General features: G+C 42.4%; 1 protein-coding gene across 2 annotated transcripts in view; it reads left to right on the forward strand.

The window, feature by feature from the left end:
• lcor (ligand dependent nuclear receptor corepressor) overlaps positions 1–20,045 on the forward strand; it is a gene marked incomplete at its 5' end in the record, with an annotated part of 43,749 nt that continues 23,704 nt past the window's right edge. For both annotated transcript variants that reach the window (XM_079731086.1, XM_079731087.1), the window contains one exon: positions 1–97. In XM_079731086.1, coding sequence (XP_079587212.1) covers positions 1–97 — 97 coding nt within the window. The remainder of the gene's footprint in view (positions 98–20,045) is intronic.

Here is a 20,045-nt window from a genome sequence, read left to right on the forward strand (position 1 = left end):
ATGGCGAGCCTGTGCAAGAGGCAGCAATGCACGGTAGAGAGGCGCGGCTTTCGGCAGGAACTTGACTCGTGGAGGCACAAACTCATTCACTGTGTAGGTAAGCTCGTTTGGCATTGTGCGAGGGGTCCTCGCTCGTAAGGGGGGTCTCTCTGTGGGTTGTTTTTTGGCCGTTTAGTAAGCTGGTTGCAAAAAGAGAATGTATGGCTGGTCGCACGGGCGCAGCGCGGAGCTGTCATGTTTGTTCCGCCCTCAGCGACTCCCGCTGGACGCGCTGCCGAATGCTCTCTCTAGCAAGTTTGGGGGAACATTTGGATGAATGGTTGCTCGTGGACTGTTCTCCAAAGGCTGTGTTTGTGGCTCGTGACTTGTGTTTTGTGACTGATCGGACAATGTATAGTTTTACATGCTCTAGGGGGTTACATTGAACGTTATTTCATTGCTGTTTATTTATTGTAAGTAGGGCGTGTCACGTGTACAGATTGAGCTGCGGCTCCGCCAATCACGGCTCTCCGGTGGTCTCGGCGTGTGCGCGCTACAGTCTTATTTTTTTTGTGGGGGGAGGGCGCACTGCCTTCCCCCCCTCCCCACCAACATCCCCCATCTAAAAAATAAGACCGAAGCGCGCACACGCGCAGGAGAGCGCCTTCCTCCAAACCGGAGCCGGAGAGCTTTGGCAGTGCGCGCTCCCGTGGTGCCCTCGAAAATCAGAGTGCGGGAGTGCGCATTGCTGCATTGGGGAAATGTCAGAGAGAATAATTTGGTATTTTAGGGGGAAGGTGGGGGATGTCGGCAACGGAAAACGCCTCTATGCGTGGAGGAAGCGCACACATCAGCGCTATGGAACAATGTCGGCTACTTAGTGTCGAGGCGAACTGTTTGGTTTCCAACCCGCAACTCTACAGTGGAGATGTACACAGCTCATTATTTTTGATAAGCCAGTTTTCATCTTCTTGAGGTTCTTCATCGCCTTTCGCATTGACTCTGTGTGTGTGTGTGTGTGTGTGTGTGTGTGTGTGTGTGTGTGTGTGTGTTTGGTGATGCAGTTGATACGCGATACGTTTGTTCAAAAAGTGTATCCGCTTTGCGACCCAGAACATATCGAGGAAATAATGAAACGCGAGGGCTGCTTCGTAACCTTCCAGAGCCTCTCGGATGATAATAACATCCGCGTGGAGCTGTTTGGCTTTTTCTCCTCCATACGTCTCTTAACCCCTCTCCCTGTCCGACGTTTCATTAGCCCGCTCTAATCCGGCCAGGACGGTGTATTCCATGTTATTGCGAGATTATAACCCACTCTTCGCCTCTGATCCCTTAACCTCTCCTGTTTCCTCGGTTCAACCCCGCTCCTAATCTGGCTTTTATCGGAAAACTCCCCCGGACGGACACATAGAGAGGGAGAGAGATAGGGAGAGAGATAGATATAGAGAGGGAGAGAGAGAGGTATTGGAAGGGAGAGAGAAAGATATTGGAAGAGAGAGGGAGAGAGAGAGAGAGAGAGAGAGAGAGAGAGAGAGAGAGAGAGAGAGAGAGAGAGAGAGAGAGAGAGAGAGATGCAGTTTGAGATGTTTCGGGATAAATGTCTATAGGTCCAGATGTTGTGTTTGACCTGTCACCCACTTAACCATCAAACCACTCCTAATGTTCGCGAAAACATTCCCTGAAAACATCAAGATCTCGAGTCAAAATACAAATCCTATCATAATCCATTATATCTGCTCCCTGTTGGATTACACAGGTTCGCTGTGGTGTATAAAAAAGTACAGCCTCCGGGCATATTTTAATGATCGTTGTAAATTGGCCAAGGTGCTGACTGAAAATTGGAAATTTAAGTGTAGCGAATTGCCCATATTTCAGCCAAAACCAGGGTGTGTGTGTGTGTGTGTGTGTGTGTGTGTGTGTGTGTGTGTGTGTGTGTGTGTGTGCGTACGCGCCTGTGCATGCATGTGCGTGTGCTCGTGCTTGAGGGTGTGTATATGTATTAAGGGTACGCTCTATTTAGACATATTTTCACAACGCCGGGCTGTAGAGCAGGAAAGCTGCTGGTTTTGCTTTAGAACAGAAGCCCGCTTGCATGTGAATGGCGGATGTTTTTTCTTAAGCCCTAATTTAGACTGAACGAAATCAAAATACCGTAAATTCGGGATTGTTTTGTCAGGTAGGCAAATAACGTATATGCCACCGGCCTCTACTTAAAACTCGTCTTTATTTAAGCAGTCTAATTAAAAAAATCATGCTAGTTTATTATTTTTTATTTTGTGGTAAAGTATCACAACCGCTGAATTGAATTGTAGTAATTCAAATAATTTGATACATTTTATGAGGGTTTTTTAAATACTGTCTTAATTTAATTATTTAAATTTAGAAAAAGTAACTTTTTCTAAATTGTAACTACAATTAGCCTACAACAAAACAAGAATTACTCAAAGCCCAAAATAAATCTTGGGGGAAATTATCCAAAAGAAAAGTATCTGCTCTGGATGTTATACAAAATTGTTTTTAATGCCAGAACAAGTTATAATACGTTTATGCGATTTTTATTTATCCTATCAAGTTAATATGAATTCCTATGCATGTAGGCCAGTGATAGAGCATGACTAGGGTATAACTGCATTATTTACTAAATAATACGCAGTGTAATCTGTGTCTGGTTCTGTGTTTATGTATGTGTTTGATTGTGTGTTTGTGTTTTTCTTTGGGCTGCATCATAAGTGCACGAGGAATTGGTTGTGTATGGAAGCAGAAAGGCTAAAGGTATTCTATGGTATCAATGATTATAATCCTTCCCAAAGTCTATGAACTCATACAGTAGGAACCTCTGTATGAATGAACCTGATAGAGAGAGAGAGAGAGAGAGAGAGAGAGAGAGAGAGAGAGAGAGAGAGAGGGAGAGAGAGAGAGAGAGGGGTAGGGGGGGGGGGGGGGGGGAGAGGGGGAGGAAAGATAATATTTTATGCTGATTATTGATCGATTGCCGGATGAGTCCACTCATCTACTCTACCGTCTGTGCTCGCTGCTCTACTGCTCAGTTATCTACTATTTTATGCTACATCTCTGCTGCACCTCTACTAAACCTCTGCTGTGCCTCCTGTTCTCATTTCAGTTCTCTACACCACCCTAACTGTTCTTTATAATGTTCTGTGCTCTGCTGGATCTTTACTGTATCCTAATTCTGCTATCTGCAATATCTCTGCAGTATATCTTCTCTCCTCTTTTGTATCTCTACCCTTCTATACTGACTGTCAGACGGGGGACAGCTCAGTAATGGGCTGATGGGGAGTGCCACACCATGCTGAAACTGGTCCGGCTCATTCTCCTCGCCATTCTTTTATTAAGAGCCAAATACTACAAACATATGTGGAAAATGTGGAAAGATATACACACAGGCACACACATGTTCACACATACACACACACAAACATGATCACACATACAAACATGCACATGCATGTGTGTGTTGGTTTGGCAGTACATTTGTGAGTGTGAGTGTGTGTGAGCAAGTCTTCAAAGTTTTCTCACTCCCTCTCTCTCTCTCTTACTCTTGCTCACGCTTTTGCTCTTACTCTCTTTTTGCCCTCTCACTCTCCAACTCCCTTTATCTCTTTATTATTCTGTCGGTCTTTTTGATTTCGTCCCTTTGCTAGTGACCAAAGTCCCTCCTATCCTTAAAAGCAATCTTTGTTCAGGTTGTCCCTAATTTACTTACGCAAGTCTTGCTTCCTGGGCCTGTGTGTGTGTGTGTGTGTGTGTATGTATGTGTTTGTGTGTGTGCATATGTGCCTGCCCACTGTTGTGTTCAACCCAAAGTGTGTCATGGTTCCCTGTCCTCCCTAATCCCCTCGCTTTTTCACCCTAATGTTTTTGGTTTGTCACCCTTCCACACCTTTTACACACAGGCACGCATGCACGCACACACACACACACACGCACACACACACACACACATACACATACACATAAGCACATAGAGACACACAAGTACACACATACAAATACACACTGTCAAAGGAAGCAACACTTGCGTAAGTAAATTGGGGGCACCCTGAACATAGATTGCTATTTAGGATAGGAGGGACTTTGGTCACGAGCAACAGTAGAGGACGTACAAACCAGTGCACACGTGCACATACGGGACATGTAGAAGACATGGGGAGGCCCAGGAATGTTTGCTCTATTGCACTCCATCCTCAGGAAATTCCTCCCAGTTATTCAATAGTGGCTGCTTTTGTGCAAAAGGTCCAGTTTGACCCTCCATATTTGAAGATAATACTGTCATCGTGTGTGATCGTTCGCTTAGCACAGCCCCCATCTTCATGTATCTTAACCGTGATATTCCTGAACGTATTCCGCGTTTGTGTGTGCGTGCGTGCGTGTGTGTGTGCGTGTGTGTTTGTGTGCAATTACATTATAACATAATGTACTTAAAAGCGTGCCAAAACCAACCTGATTCCTTGATTTATTTTACCTGAAGCAATTGGTATCTATTGCCACGAGGCGCTAAGATAATTACAACTTGTTATATTTGATTTCAACCTTAACGTTGAAAGAAGCCATCAAACCATAATTTCGTGCAAATATTAACATGAGCATATGTCAGTGAGCAGTTTAGAGGGCATACTTGGATTAAAGAATATGGCATGAAATATGAATATTTATTCTGTCACATGTTGATTGTTGCAGAATAAAGCTAAGACCACAAATGGAAAAGTAAATACACAAGTTAATACATGTACACCTCCATCTCTCTTCATCAGAAGACACTCCCATGCTTGCCTGATCTGGTTCTATTCAAAGTTTTAAAAAGACAAAACCAAATGATTACACGCCCGGAGACAGATATAAGGACACTTAGGCATATTTATGTGATGTGGGATATATTTTCTACATTGTTTATTGCTTTGGTTTGTATGGAGTGTGTACGTTTGTGTATGTATGTGTGTGTGTACGCATCAATGTGTGTCTGTGTGTGTGTGTGCACGCATATCTTTAGGTGTATTTGTTTTTGTGGAAGTTATTTGCATTGAAACAATTGAGAATTTGCCACTGGCCTGTGTTTGTGTGTGTGTGTTGTGTGTGTCTGTGCGTGCATGCATGCATGCTCATGTTTTTGTCTGTTTGTGTGAGTATATGTGTGTGTGTGCCTGCGTGGGTGTGCGTTTGTAACTGCACAGCACTGCCTGACAGAAAACAGCAATGATCATTATCACATCATGATCTATATCTCCTCAACAATCATATTCATGGTGGGGGTGGGGTGGAAGGCTGTCACCCTGGTAATGTTTCTTCACAGACTCCATGCCTCCCAGACATGGTGGTGGGCTCGGTTCTCCCGCTGCTTTAGCTTCCAAATGCATGCTGGGGAATGTAGTCACTTAAAGGGGCTGTGGGGGAATGGTGCCGGGGATGAGAGAGAGAGGATGAAAAGGAGGTCGGGAAAAGCGCGTGTCGGTGTTTTGAATTCCCAGGAAGTCAAGACAAACGCCGATGCAGAGTCGATGGACGCTCATTTGCAATTCAAAACGAGGGCTGGGGCTCCTTTGTGACAAGGCCTTGAGCACGGGCTGTTTACAGAGGAACAAAGAGTTGCTGCTTTAAACCATTCAGTGTCACCTCCACACTTTATAATCTGTCTTCTACTTGGCTCTCAATACCAGCGTCTGCCACAAAAGAAACGCCTGTTTGGAGCTTTCTCGACTCGCTTTGTCTTGATTTGGCGGCAGTATCTGTATGGATATGGCCGTATTAGAAACTAACGACAGGGTTAGCGGGAGCTGTGGGCTGTGGGCCGGCTTTGGAGAGGTGGGAATGGGAGAATGAGGCCACATTTGCCAAATCTTTACTGAACTTTTCAGCATTGTCGAACACAAGAGCACGAGGCTACAAGGTACATGCTGTTTACAGTACATTAACTAGATACATAGGACATTACTTTTACTACGCTACACAATATTACTCACTGGCGCGCACACACGCACATACTCCTGAATAAGTAAACATGACAGGCTTTGCTCTTCGTCTTCGAGAGCTAGTTGTGTAGGACCAGGGGGATCCCCTGTGTATGTGTGTGTGTGTGTGTGTGTGTGTGTGTGTGTGTGTGTGTGTGTGTGTGTGTGTGTGTGTGTGTGCATGCATGTGTGTATGTGTGTCGTGTGTTTGTGTGTGTGTGTGTGCACATCTGTGCGCATTTGTATGTCCTTTGATAAATTGCATTTGAAGCCTCCACGGGCGCGCACACACACACACACACACACACACGCATGCATGCACATGTGTGTCACCACTAGTTAGCTGTCAAACACGCCGTGCTGCACATTCCAGCGGAAAGGAAGAAGGGAATGTCAATACGAGCATCAGAACAATTTATTTCCTGGTTCACAGAGTGTACTCACAACCTTCTCCCTTCACACCTCAAGGCCACCAGAACCACACGTTGGCTTGTTGAAGAGGTGGTAGCAGGTAGCCTGTTCACTAGCAGTTGGTTCACTATTCCAATCTAGTCATTTTGTGGGGTCAGGCAGTCTGTTCACTATTACTATTTAGTCATTATGTAAAGACTTACACACTAGCAGTCTGTGTGGTCACCAGCAGTCTGTTCACCAATACTATCTAGTGTTTATGTGGGGACAAACAGTCTGTTCACTAACAGTCTGTTGACTATAATTTTTCAGTCATTATGTAAAGACTAACACACTAGCAGTCTGTGTGTTCAACAGCAGTCTTTTCACTATTACTACTAAAGCACTACTACTTTTACTGTGTCACAAAGGAGCAGATGGGGTTTGGGGGCATCCTGGTCCTGGATGTGTACAGCTTAACTATGAACCTTGGGAATTGAACATAGTACTATTTGGTTTGGGAGTCAAACAGAAGTAAAAACAAACGTCTTTCCCCCCCTCCTGCAGGCGGACCACTCAATAATCTACTTTCTTTGAATGGTATCGCATGAAATGAAGATCTTCACTTGTGATAAGTCCAGCAGTCTAAACAACATAACAATAATGTCTAAGTCTAATTCAGATCGGATGATAGATGAGATCAAATGCAAGAGTTTCAATGTTGAGAAAGGAAAAACTTGATTAAGTTTGATTCCACCGTCAATCATCGTCATATCGTTGGATTGAAGATCGAATAGTATTATAAATGCCTTGGCTAATAATGGTATTGTGACAATTTCCCGTTCCCTGTAATGAGTTATGTTTATGAATAATGTTTACACCCAATCCAGTTCCCAGTGCTACGCTGCAGTCTGGTGGTTAGTTAATTGTCCTGCTTTTTCTGAAATCAGAATGCTTTTTTAGAGCCAGATGGTTATTTAAAAACTTCTGTATCGTCAAACATGAAGGTTATGTTATAGCAACGGTCTTATAACCCCTCTCCTCTCCTCCTCCCCTGACCCTTTCACTTCCTTTCCTTTCTTTCTTTCCTCTTACAAAAAAAGTGTTTTTCTTCATGTTCATGTGTTTTTTTCTTGCATATATCCAGAAAAAACCCAAAAGGGGCCCCTTATCTTGTGACTATATGTGTGTGTGTGTGTGTGTGTGTGTGTGTGTGTGTGTGTGTGTGTGTGTGTGTGTGTGTGAGAGAATGTGTGCTTCTTTGAATTGGTCCTTGATGACCTTTGTAATCCTTAAGAATTTCATCCATATTTTTTCTTTTTTCTCAACAGACCTGAGGTTTGTCACTGGGTCTTTGTATTGAAATCATCAAAGGAATATACTTTATTAAAATAATAAAGAACAACATAGAAAGTCAATACACAGACACAGACACAGACACACACACACACACACACACACACACACACACACACACACACACACACACACACACACAGACACACACACACACACACACACACACACACACACACACACACACACACACACACACACACACACACACACACACACACAGTGTGTCACCAGCTCCCTGGTAGCTCCACCTTTGGACCCTGTGAGAGCACACTATTTTAGCAGACAAGCTTTAAGGTATTTATTTATTTGCGTGTTTGAGGGAGTCGGATTGTTTGAGAGTAACTTTAACAACCCTGAGCTACCCTAAAACACATCTAAAAATACAACATTGATGAATTCTGTAGGTCAGACTTTCAGAGTAAGTTCAGTAATTCATCTGAAACCCAAAAGCAAGTAGCATTTCTATTTGTACTCAGTTACCCTTTGATGGCTGAAAGATGAATATGACCCATAGAGGCATCTCTAATTACTTTCATGTTGAAAGCTATACCTCATTTTATAGTTATCAAGTCTTTAAAGTGTTTGTTTGTTGATTGACAGGTCTGTTGTGTTTCTCCTGTGGAAGCGCCCGCCACCTCCCCACCTCCCTTTACTAGTTCTCTGATAGTTAGTGTTTCTTGTGCTCTCAACATGGCAGCTATAAAAACAACAAACCAAACGGGCTCAAAACGCTCCTTTAGTAGCCATTGGTGAAACAGAGTTGGTGTTAAGAGTCAGCCAATGAGTGCATCTCTGATGCTGCCAATCTCTCACCGCCTCTGTCTTTCTTTCCGACTCTCTCTCTCCACCTCACTCTACAGCTCTCTATCCACCTTTATCTCTCCCCCTCGCCATACTCTCACTCTCTCTCCATCTCTCTCTCTCTTTCACTCATTCACTCTTTCCACCTCTCTCTATATCTCTCACCCTCTCAATCTATCCCTCCCTCTCTCTCCAACTCTCTACCTGGGGTTATTTCAGTTTATTTCCTTCTTCCCGCCTTGTCGTCTTTTTTCTAAGAGGAGAATGGATTTCGTTCTCTTCTCTCTCTTTGCCATTGTCTTCAACTGTTTATTCTTCGTCTTGTTTGTTATTCTCTCCTCACGCTTTCTTTCCTTTCTCCACGAGTAAATTAACAAGAAACAAGAAAGATTGTTCAAGTCATATAGTCATCATAATCATGACGTGTATTGTTTATATATAATATATAGTATATGATATACTATAGAATTGCCTTTTGTCTGTTGTAGAACTATTGTAGGACATTTGAGGGATTATTCTAGGACTATTACACTGTATTATAATGTTGTGTATTGTATTTGTTTGTTTTTAAGTTAAAATTGAGTTTGTGTTTCGGTTCACACACACCCACAATCATGTCTTACAAACATGTATTACATACTCAAATGAATTGAAATCTTTGTGTCTAGTGCTATTTCCTGCTACTCTTCATGTGACAATCATATGATAACAAGAAACACACGCATACACACACAAACACACACACACACACACACACACACACACACACACACACACACACACACACACACACACACAAATACATGCATAACTTTAGCTTATTATCTGCAGCAGCTGATTGTTTTGTCCCTGCTCTAGCTTTAACCTCATGTTTGTCACATCCTATATTTACTATCTCTCGCGCCCTCTCTCGCTCTCTCTCGCTCTCTCTTGCCCTCTCGCTCTCTGTCGCTCTCTCTTGCCAACTCTCTCTAGTCCTCTCGCTAACTTTGTAGGGTTAAATTACCTAATGGTTACTCAACTCTCTGTAGTGTGAACTCAACTCTCTGTCGTGATGTTTACTCTGATATGTTCACACTGTAGTGCTAACTCTCTCCTCAATGTGAACTCAAAAGTGTTAACTCTCTGTAGGGATCTTTACTCTAAAGTGTTACTCTATAGTGTTAACTCTCTGTAATGTAAACTCCATAGTGTTAGATTACTCTGTAGTGTTTAATCTGTAATGTTAACTATCTGTAGTGTTAACTCTCTCTGTAGTGTTTACTTGCGTCAACAATGTTAACTCTGAAGTGTTAACTAGTGATCGACCGATATATCGGCCAGCCGATATTATCGGCCGATATTTGTGTTTTTTATGTGTATCGTATCGGCCGATATTTCTTTCAGTATCGTTCGATTTTTTTTTTTTTTTGGCGTGATTTACAAACAGTTCAATAAATGTTAATTTTTTTAAATTGAGACATTGTAACATTTGTTATCATCATTGTGTCATTTTTATGATGTAAATTGAGGGAGGCTTAGCCTGGAAATCCAGACCCACATCTAGAAAGCTGTAGGGTCTGGCAACGAGTAATGAAAATGGCCCAACTCCAGGGGCGGCACCAAGCATGCATTTGAAAATATCACTGGATAACACACATTGGATAAAACTATGAGCAATCAGAAGAATACAAGGGGTGACGTATCCAGACCAGTGGAGCTAACCAATAGATAAGACTCTTGCCGTATCCGGTCGGTAAAACAGCAACGCTTTTGGCCCGCCTATATTGATACATCAATGTGATTGATTAATGTTCTGGGCCAGGGTAGGCCCAGAATATACACAAGTATATTGCTCGTTCCCAGAGTGACTCGCTGAGCAAATTCAAATTGTGCTCTCGCGAGAACTCTGGATTTCCAGGGTATTATCGGCTCCAAATATCGGCTCAAGAAAATCGGTATCAGAGTATCGGTTATCGGCTATGGCTGATGAAAAAAAATCTGTATCGGTATCGGCCCTAAAAAAATCTGTATCGGTCGATCCCTAGTGTTAACTCCCTCTGTAGCGTTAACTCTCTCTGTAGTGTTTACTCTGTAGTGTTAACTTGCCCAACAATGTTAACTCTGTGGTGTTAACTCCCCCTATAGTGACCCTCTCTGAAGTGTTGACTCTGGAATGTTAACTCTCTGTAGTGTTAACTCTGTAGTGTTAACTCCCCCTGTAGTGACTCTCTCTGTAGTGTTGACTCTGGAATGTTAACTCTCTGTAGTGTTAACTCTGTAGTGTTAACTCTGTAGTGTTAACTCCCCCTGTAGTGACTCTCTCTGTAGTGTTGACTCTGGAATGTTAACTCTCTGTAGTGTTAACTCTGTAGTGTTAACTCTGTAGTGTTAACTCTCTGCAGAGTTAACTCCCTCTGTGGTGTCAACTCTCTCTGTAGTGTTAACTCTGTAGTGTTAACTCCCCCTGTAGTGACTCTCTGTAGTGTTGACTCTGGAATGTTAACTCTCTGTAGTGTTAACTCTGTAGTGTTAACTCTGTAGTGTTAACTCTCTGCAGAGTTAACTCTCTCTGTAGTGGTTACTCTGTAGTGTTAACTTACCCAGCCATGTTAACTCTTTAGTTTCAACTCCCTCTCTTTTCTTATCTCAATAGTGTTAACTTACTTATTCAACCATCTCAACCCATCTCTCAATCAAAAGAAGATGGATGACCTAATTTATTTCAGTTTTTTTGTTTTAATTGTTCCTCGATGTACGTGTGTTTGCCTCAGGAAAAACGTGGATCTGTGGTACCTGGTTATATTTGAATTGAACATTAATGAATGTTAGGAATTAAGGAATGTCAGAAAGTACTTAAAAGAAGGCAGGAGGCACTGGTGTATCCCTGGTAGCTCCACCTTTGGACCCTGTGAGAGCACACTATTTTAGCAGACAAGCTTTACGGTATTTATTTATTTGCGTGTTTGAGGGAGTCGGATTGTTTGAGAGTAACTTTAACAACCCTGAGCTACCCTAAAACACATCTAAAAATACAACATTGATGAATTCTGTAGGTCAGACTTTCAGAGTAAGAGTAAGTGTGTAGTAACCTGTCCTATTCAAATATGTCTTTCAGTGTGGAACAAAAGAGACATGCCTGCACACAACCTCGCAAATGGAACAAAAATATCCTGTACTAGTATATTAATTTTAATCGTGCATCTCATACAATTAATATATAGTTAATAGTAAAATGCAAACTTTTGTAAACATTGCTAAACATTATTGTTATGATTAAGATTATTCAGATTCCGATTAATATTCAGAATATTATTCAGATTATTATTCTGATTACCATTATGCTGATGATAAAAATGCAATTATGTTATTATCATATTATTATAATTGTAATAATTCTTACTATTATCATAATCAGTTAGTATTATTATATATTATAGTATAATTAGTATTATTATTATCATCGTCATTATTATCATGATGTTGATAGCCAAAAGCTCCTTGATGGATGGGTGGGTAAGGGTCAAGTGTCAAGAGCTGTTTAACTCAGACAGGCTCCCTCACGATGGTAAAAATAAGGGCCATTATGAAAACACGTCGTTTGTTAATCGCAGCATGGGATTGTTTGCAACGTGTGAGCTGAATTTTGGAGTTTGTGTGTATGTATGTGTGTGTTTGTGTGTATGTCATTGCGTGTGTCTGTGTATGTGTGTATGTACATGTGTGCGCATGGTTGCATGTGTTTATATGTGTGCGTAGATATATGTGTGCGTGAACACAGAGTGAGCACTTCTTCTCTGTGAATCACTTATTCACTCTTTCATTTTCTCCGTCGACTTGCGTTGTGCCGGCATTACCTATTTCCTTGCAGTCCTTCTTCCCTCCGCTGTGGGTGTTCAACCTGGGATCATAACTATCTAGGAACGAGATCAACAAAATAAGAATTAGAAACAGAATGAGCAAGGTTTCAGGGAACGGTTGCTTCTGTTTTGCTTCCTGTATTTGAGGTGAACTGTTAGGGAACACCATATTAAGATGGGTTCCAGAATCATCCGTTGCACTCCATCTTAAACTGTCTTTAGAGGTTATATTGATAAGGTTTGAGAGCAAAGAGAGAGCAGAAGAGAGAAGTAAACAAGCCAATAAAACGCCCCCCCCCCCTCCTTACATTCTGTTTCCCTGGAGAAGTGTTGTTTTCCTGTTCCCGTGATTGACATGCAATATAAACTCTTCAAACAAATCAAGGAAGTGATTCTTTGATAGATCAGAAGTAAGCCGGAGAGTGGTGTAAATTGCAAAAGGTGTCATACAGAGGCAGACGCAATCACCTAGAAACAGATATTCTCACAGCGCATTTCACTCTTTATAGCTAATCAGTGACCGTGGCATTTCGAACAGATTGCGTTCAAATAAATGCTCTTACAGCACATTTTACTGCTATTGTCAGCTTAAGAAGATTTTTTTTGCCATTTATTAGTATTCTACTAAAAAACGACTTTCTATATTCTACTTTATACCTTTGTCTCAGCTTCCTAAAAAAAAACATTATTAATATTACTATTATTACTATTAATATAATAATACTTATTATCATTATTATCATAATCATAAAGATCTCAAAGCACATCTCTAATTACCTCACTGTCAACAAGAACACATCCTAATTTGTGCCTTGCGGCTTTTCGTTTATCTTATTGTTGTTTTCTTTTCACGTTACTCTTTGAAACTTCTGTATGAATGGAATTCACTCTCCCTGCCTTCCCCTCCCCGGTGCGCGGAGCCATCATTACCTGATTCCTTGAGCCCGGGGCCTCTGGGGCCCCTCGCGTTAAGATAGATAATGAGGGTGGACGCGAGGCGGCCGCTCTGTGGCTCGGCGCCTCTTTCATGCTAACGAGGGGATTCAGCGCGCCGTCGCCGGCGTCGTGCCACGCAGCCGCGGCAGCGCCGGTCTGTGTGGTACCTGGAGACGGGGATCGTTGTAACGGACACCAGACGGCAGCCGTGCAGCTGAGCCTCGACCGCACAGGGAAGGAGGAAACACACTAAGTACACAGTCCTTTGGGCTTGCATGGCCCCCACGAGTCCCTCACCCCCCCCCCGGCCGTTTAATCTGCCTTGACCCTGAGGCAACCGCAGACCCGTGGGTTGCTGTAAGGTGCATTAGGACCCTGCTTCCCCTCGTCACGCTTCTCATCACCTCTCCTCTCTGCTTCTTCCCGTTTCCTCCTCTGCTCTCCTCTTTGATTCCTCCTTCCCCTCCACTCCTCCCTTTCTCTGCGCCCCTTCACTCCGACCCTTTCTATCCACCCCTCCGCTCCTCCTCTTCAGCCCTCCTTCCTCTCCACTCTGAGAAGTATCAATAGTTTGATGTTTTTTTAGTTTCAGGTGGTGTTTCTCTGTTGGGTTTTAAATGCATAGCGGCCTCTGGCAGACAACAACTGCACTTGTGTTGTGGAAAAAAGACTGAGAACGCAGTGTGCAGTGTTTGAGGGAATGAAAAGGATTTCTGGAGACTGTGGCCTTCCCTTTGGGGTGAAGGTTTTATGCTGCTTAGCCTGATCAGGAATGCCAAAAATATATTCATTACTCTTTTCATAACCTTCTCTCATGGCAGAGAACATTAGAAAGCCAGGTTGGCTGTGAGGGGGCGTTTGGTTTCAGGTGGCCACTTAATAATTCAATAAGACGCAGAGGATAAGATACACCTTGCCCTTCCTTTATTCCTTTGCTTATTAAAAAAAAGGTTTCACCTTTTATGAAATGGGAACGAATTCAGGAATAGAATGAGCATTAATATAAAGCAAATACCTGGACACAGTATCTTTTTTTCATTTGAATTCTCCTCACAAAAAAAGTGTTACAAGTGGGTTTTAATAACGACATGGTAACATATATTTACCTTGAGGAATATACAAATGTTAAAAGTACCTAATAATCTCGGTAAAAGTACCGTTTACCGAGAATAATATCTCCCAGTGTCCTTCGTGATAGCTGGCCAAAAACGAATTCACTACAGCTTTTATGTGGCTTCACAATAAAAAGCCCTTCAAGAATATAGCTCTGCCAAAATAAAGCTCTATTCGAATAGATCTCTGCTAAGATATAGCTCTATTAAAATACTCAATGAGGAAAGAGCACTATTAGATAGAGTAGAGCTCTGCTCGATTAGAGCCCAAAGAGAATACAGTCCTGTGACAAAAGAGCTCTACTAAAATATAGCTCTACTCAAATAGTGCCCAAACGTGCTCTACTAGAATAGAGCCCTAACACAATATAGCTCTATTAGAATAGCTCCCAAAGAGTAAAGAGCCGTAAGAGAATAGATTCCTTGGAGAATATGGCTCTACTAGAATAGATATGTGAGACAGCAGAGCCAGGAGAATAGAGCCATACAAGAGAGAGCCCTAGAGGTGCTTGCACACTTCCCTAGTGATTAGCATAAAGCACCAACCTTCGGCCAGTGTGCCCGACCAGTAGGGGGTTATCGGTGGTTGTCGGGTGAAATCTTGTTCTGTCGTTAGTGAACATCCCAAATCAGCGTTGACCAACTTTTGCCAAAATTCTAATGTTGAATATCTGTGTTTATTTTGGGCAATGTGTGGACCCTTATAGAGAAAATAATCCTAAGAGATTCCTATGAGAACAAAGCTATATCAGAACGGAGCCCTACGTATTTTTCCCTCCCTTAATAAACATTATAAAGTATGTGTTTTTTAGGGTTTACTTCTCATGTCAGGTTGATTACCTGTCTGTCTATGGTTGTCTATCTTTGTGAGTGTGAGGGTGTGTGCGTGTGTGTTTGTGTGTGTGGGGGTGTGTGTGTGTGTGTGTGTGTTTGTGCTTCAGTGGGCGCATGTGTGCTTTAGTACTGTGAGTGTGTGTAGTATAATTCATTATGTTAATGATATTTATATCGATACATTGTCTTGTGGAACTGGAATGGTGTCCTACTTGCCTTCCAACAGGGCAGGCAGCACTGTTCACAAATAATAGTGAGCTAATCCTGTCTCTAAATGGCTGAACCGGATGGGTTTGAGTGTCTCTCTCTGTCTCTCTGTCTCTCTCTTTGTGTCTTCCTCTCCCGTCACTGGCTAGCATATGAGATGGCAAGATATGGAATTATATAGAATTCATTGTAAAAAATATTGTAAATTATGTAGGATTATAAATTGTGAACCTGGGTATAAATCGTACTGCGATTTATACCCAGGTTCCATCACTGATGTTGTGTCTAAGTGCATCAATAATTGTATATTTAACTATAGAGTTTATTCTAGAGGATCAGAAAGAATAAGGAATGATTCATACAAAGTATAATTAGATTGAATTATATATACTTAGATAGAATTTATACACAAAATAGATATATTATATACATACTAATATCTCTCTATATATATTATAAAGTTATGTAGAATGATCTACAGTATATAGAATTATGAAGAATTGTTAAAATAGAATTGTATAGAATTATATGGTAGGATTTTTATAACCATACAGAATTATTAGCAATTGGGCTGCCATTCATTGTAAGATTGGCCATGAGTTGCCTTAAACAATAACATAGCGTTGTATTGAACTGTCCACAGCAATATCCAGCTCAACCTTATGCTTGTGTGTGTGTGAATGTAAATGGGGTGTGATTCGTGTGATTTCTTCTGTGTGTGGATGTGGATGCGAGTGCGTTTGTGTGTGTGTGTGTGTGTGTGTGTGTGTGTGTGTGTGTGTGTGTGTGTGTGTGTGTGTGTGTGTGTGTGCGCGTGCACATTTTTACATGTGTAGTGTGTATCAGCCACAGAGATGGCGGTCAGTAAATCAGTACAGCCTATGATAGGCCTAGCGAGAGTATGTGAAAAGGAAAGAAAGAGAAGAAGCAAACTTGACATATTTTGTTGATATTTAATGCAAACTTTACATAATAGTTCAGTATCATTTTTGTAGCTACAATTTGAGCTTTGGATAAAAGTTTAGGCTAAATGAGAAAATGTATACACAATATTTACCCACTCCTGTTGTGCTATTGCGTTTTGGTCAATGTCTACTAAAATATATTTATTCTGCTATTATTATTATTATTATTATTATTATTATTATTATTATTATTATTATTATTATTATTATTATTATTATTATTATTATTATTATATCTCACCTTCTTTTATTCTTCACCTTTGATCAATTTTATTTTTCTTTACTTTCTTTGAGAAGGGAAATAAAGACTTGTCAATCAGGCTCGGTGGCAAAGGTGCATCAAGGTCAAACCTTTGTTACCCTATTTATTCCATCAAACAAAATGGTAAGCCATTGTGCTGTTTTCGAATCTATTCACATTTCATATGTAAACCAGCCTTGCTTTAGACCGTGTACAATTCTGCAAGCGTATCCCCAGCTTTGACTTGTTCTTCCTTGTCTACAAGACTTGTTGCAGATAATCGAGGTTGGCTGTTTCAACAGCTTAATCCTTAAAAGGTTTGTTCAGGATTTGGTATTTTGGGCAATTTGAGATCCTTCCCGGGGTAAAAGCAAAGGCAGTGAGGCGACCGGTCAGTTCTGTGCCGGTATCATTAGCGCTCTGAGATGAATTCTAGATTAAACATCTATTCTCCCCAAATCAGTTGTATTGGTATTGTTGGGGCTGTAATGGGAAAATTCTGTTTCTCTAACTGCCCTTTATTGGTATGTGCCTGTACCTGTATTATTGCACAGAACCTAGCAGAATCAAATAGATTATTGTTTGTATTATCTGGAAGGTATAAAGTCTATAGAGTTGTGGAGCTAATGCTAAATGCTAACCATCTGACTACGTACAGGGGGATCACTCTGCTCTCTCTCTGCTCCGTTCTCCTTCTCCTCTCCCTATACCCTTCCTTCCTTCATTTTTTATCCTTTTATCATCTCTTTTCACCTCACCTACCTCCTCCTCACCTCTCCTGCTCCTCACCCCCTCTCCTTCTCACCGCCTAATTGCTCCTCAACTCTCTCTTCTCCCCTCCCCTCTCATCTTCCTCCTCCTCTCTCCTCCTCCTCCTCACTCCTCCTTCTCCTCACTCCTCCTTCTCCTCCTTCTCGCGTTTCCTCCCTCATTCTCCTCCTCTCTCCTCCTCGCTCCTCCTCCTTATCGCTCCTCCTCACTCCTCCTCCTTATCGCTCCTCCTCGCTCCGCCTCCTTATCGCTCCTCCTTGCTCCTCCTCCTCTCTCCTCCTCTCTCCTCCCTTCTTCTCCTTCTCGCTCCTCCTTCTCCTCCCTCCACCTTCTCTTCGCTCCTCCTCCTCCCACCTCCTCTCTCCTCCATCCTCCTCGCTCTCCGTCCTCTCTCCTCCATCCTCCTTCTCCTCCTTCTCTCTCCTTCTCCTCCTCCTCGCTCCTCCTCCTCTCTCCAGGTGGGGTATTGATTGGTCCCGGGTCTGGCTGGGTGCGCAGGTCGAGGCTTATGCTAAATTATTCATGCTTCATACTCTTCTATATATAGCCATGACCCAGTGGACACAGAGACAAACAAAATACCAAAAACATTTCAGCAGGCTGGCACATGGGTCCATTACACACTCACACACACGCACACACACACACACACATTCACGGGCGCATGCATGAAGACGTCACATGTAGATCCATAATGTTGTTTATCTGAAGGCTTCTACCCCATACATGATACTCATACGCAGGTACACAAACACATACACACACACCCACACACACACACACACACACCTACACACACACACACACACACACACACACACACACACACACACACACACACACACACACACACACAAACACACACAAACACACACAAATGCACATTTGCACACACACATAAAGACAACACAGGCACACTAATCTTTCTCTTTCAGTCTCCCTCTACATCCCTCCCCGTCTTACCTCTAGGCCTGGGACCCTCCTAACTTCACCTCCACCCCAAGCCACTATCCGACCCATCAAGGGAAATATTGATCCAAATGAAATAAATATTGAGCCAGCGTTATATAAATCCTGTTTTCTCTCAGCTGATTTGGGCTTCATTCCCTGTGGCTGCAAGGATCTTCTTTGGGAGAAACGATGGATGGTAGGGCTGTATGTATGGTGTGTGGGGTATGGTTATTCAGATGTCAATCATTATGGGAATAGGGCATTTTTTTAGGGGGACAGGACTGTAAGGACTGTATTTGTGGGGGCAGAACTGTATTTCTTGGAACAAGGCTGGATTTGTTGGGACAGGACTGTATTTGTAATGACAAGACTGTATTTGAGTGGACAGGACTGTATTTGTAATGACAAGACTGTATTTGAGTAGACAGGGCTGTATTTGTAATGACAAGACTGTATTTGAGTGGACAGGGCTGTATTTTTGGGGACAGGACTGTATCTGTAATGACAGAACTCTATTTGTGGGGACAGAGCTGTATCTGTAATGACAGGTTGTTGTTGTTTTGGGGACAGGGCTGTATCTGTAATGACAGGACTGTATTTGAGAGGACAGGGCTTTATTTGTGGGGACAGGGTTGTAGTTGTGGGGACGGGGTAGTATCTGTAATGACAGGACTGTATTTGTGGGGACACGGTTGTAGTTGTGGGGGCAGGGCTGTATTTGTGGGGCAGGACAGTAGTTGTGGGGGCAGGGCTGCATTTGTGTGGTATATCTGTATATGTGGTGCGTGCTACTATTGTCCAGATATGGAGCTAGCCAACAATCTAGTTTACTGCTTAAGACAAAAGCTGTTAAGCTCAGCTGTAAAGCACAGCAGCATAACATCTTGGTCTTGTGATTTTAGCCTTATGTGTGTGTATGAACGTGTCATAAATGTTTACATTAATGTGTGTGTGCGATAGTGTGTACTTGTGTGTGTGTGTGGGGGGGAGGGTGTGTGTGTGTGTGAGTGTTCATATATGATCATTTCTTAATGTGTGCTTGTGTGTGTTTGCGTGCTTGCGTGTCTGTGTGTCTGTGTGTGTGTGGGTGCGTGCGTGCGTGTGTTTGAGTGTGTGTATGTGTGTGTGTGGATGGTATGTCATATCGTTTATAGCTGTCCTACCATGGAATGTGCTCGACGATGAAACCAAAATGACCCAATATTGATGTTGGGCACATTAAGAACACATGCCTATGTGCTCTTAAAGTGCCTATGTGTGTGTGTGTGTGTGTGTGTGTGTGTGTGTGTGTGTGTGTGTGTGTGTGTGTGTGTGTGTGTGTGTGTGTGTGTGTGTGTGTGTGTGTGTGTGTGTGTGTGTGTGTGTGTGTGTGCGTGCGTGCGTGCGTGCGTGCGTGCGTGCGTGTGTGTGCATGCGCATGCATGTGTGTGCTTTTAGGCATTCAGATTGACGTAACAAATGACCTACATTGGTCCACTTTTGAGCCTGCAAGGTATTTTCTTCCACCATTATCTCATCCAGCCAATCACATCACTCATCTCATCCCTCCAGTCACATCAAAGCCTGCTCCAAACAGACAAATCACAACCCTATCACGACTCTCAAGATTCTTCCTCTCAGACAAATTATCCCCTAAAATAATTACAAATTATGCTCTGTATTGTTGCTGAAACTTAACCATGTTTTTTCCTCTCCTT

Source organism: Pollachius pollachius (genome assembly GCF_949987615.1).
Source record: "Pollachius pollachius genome assembly, chromosome: 2".
In the NCBI taxonomy this organism is placed as follows: Eukaryota; Metazoa; Chordata; class Actinopteri; order Gadiformes; family Gadidae; genus Pollachius; species Pollachius pollachius.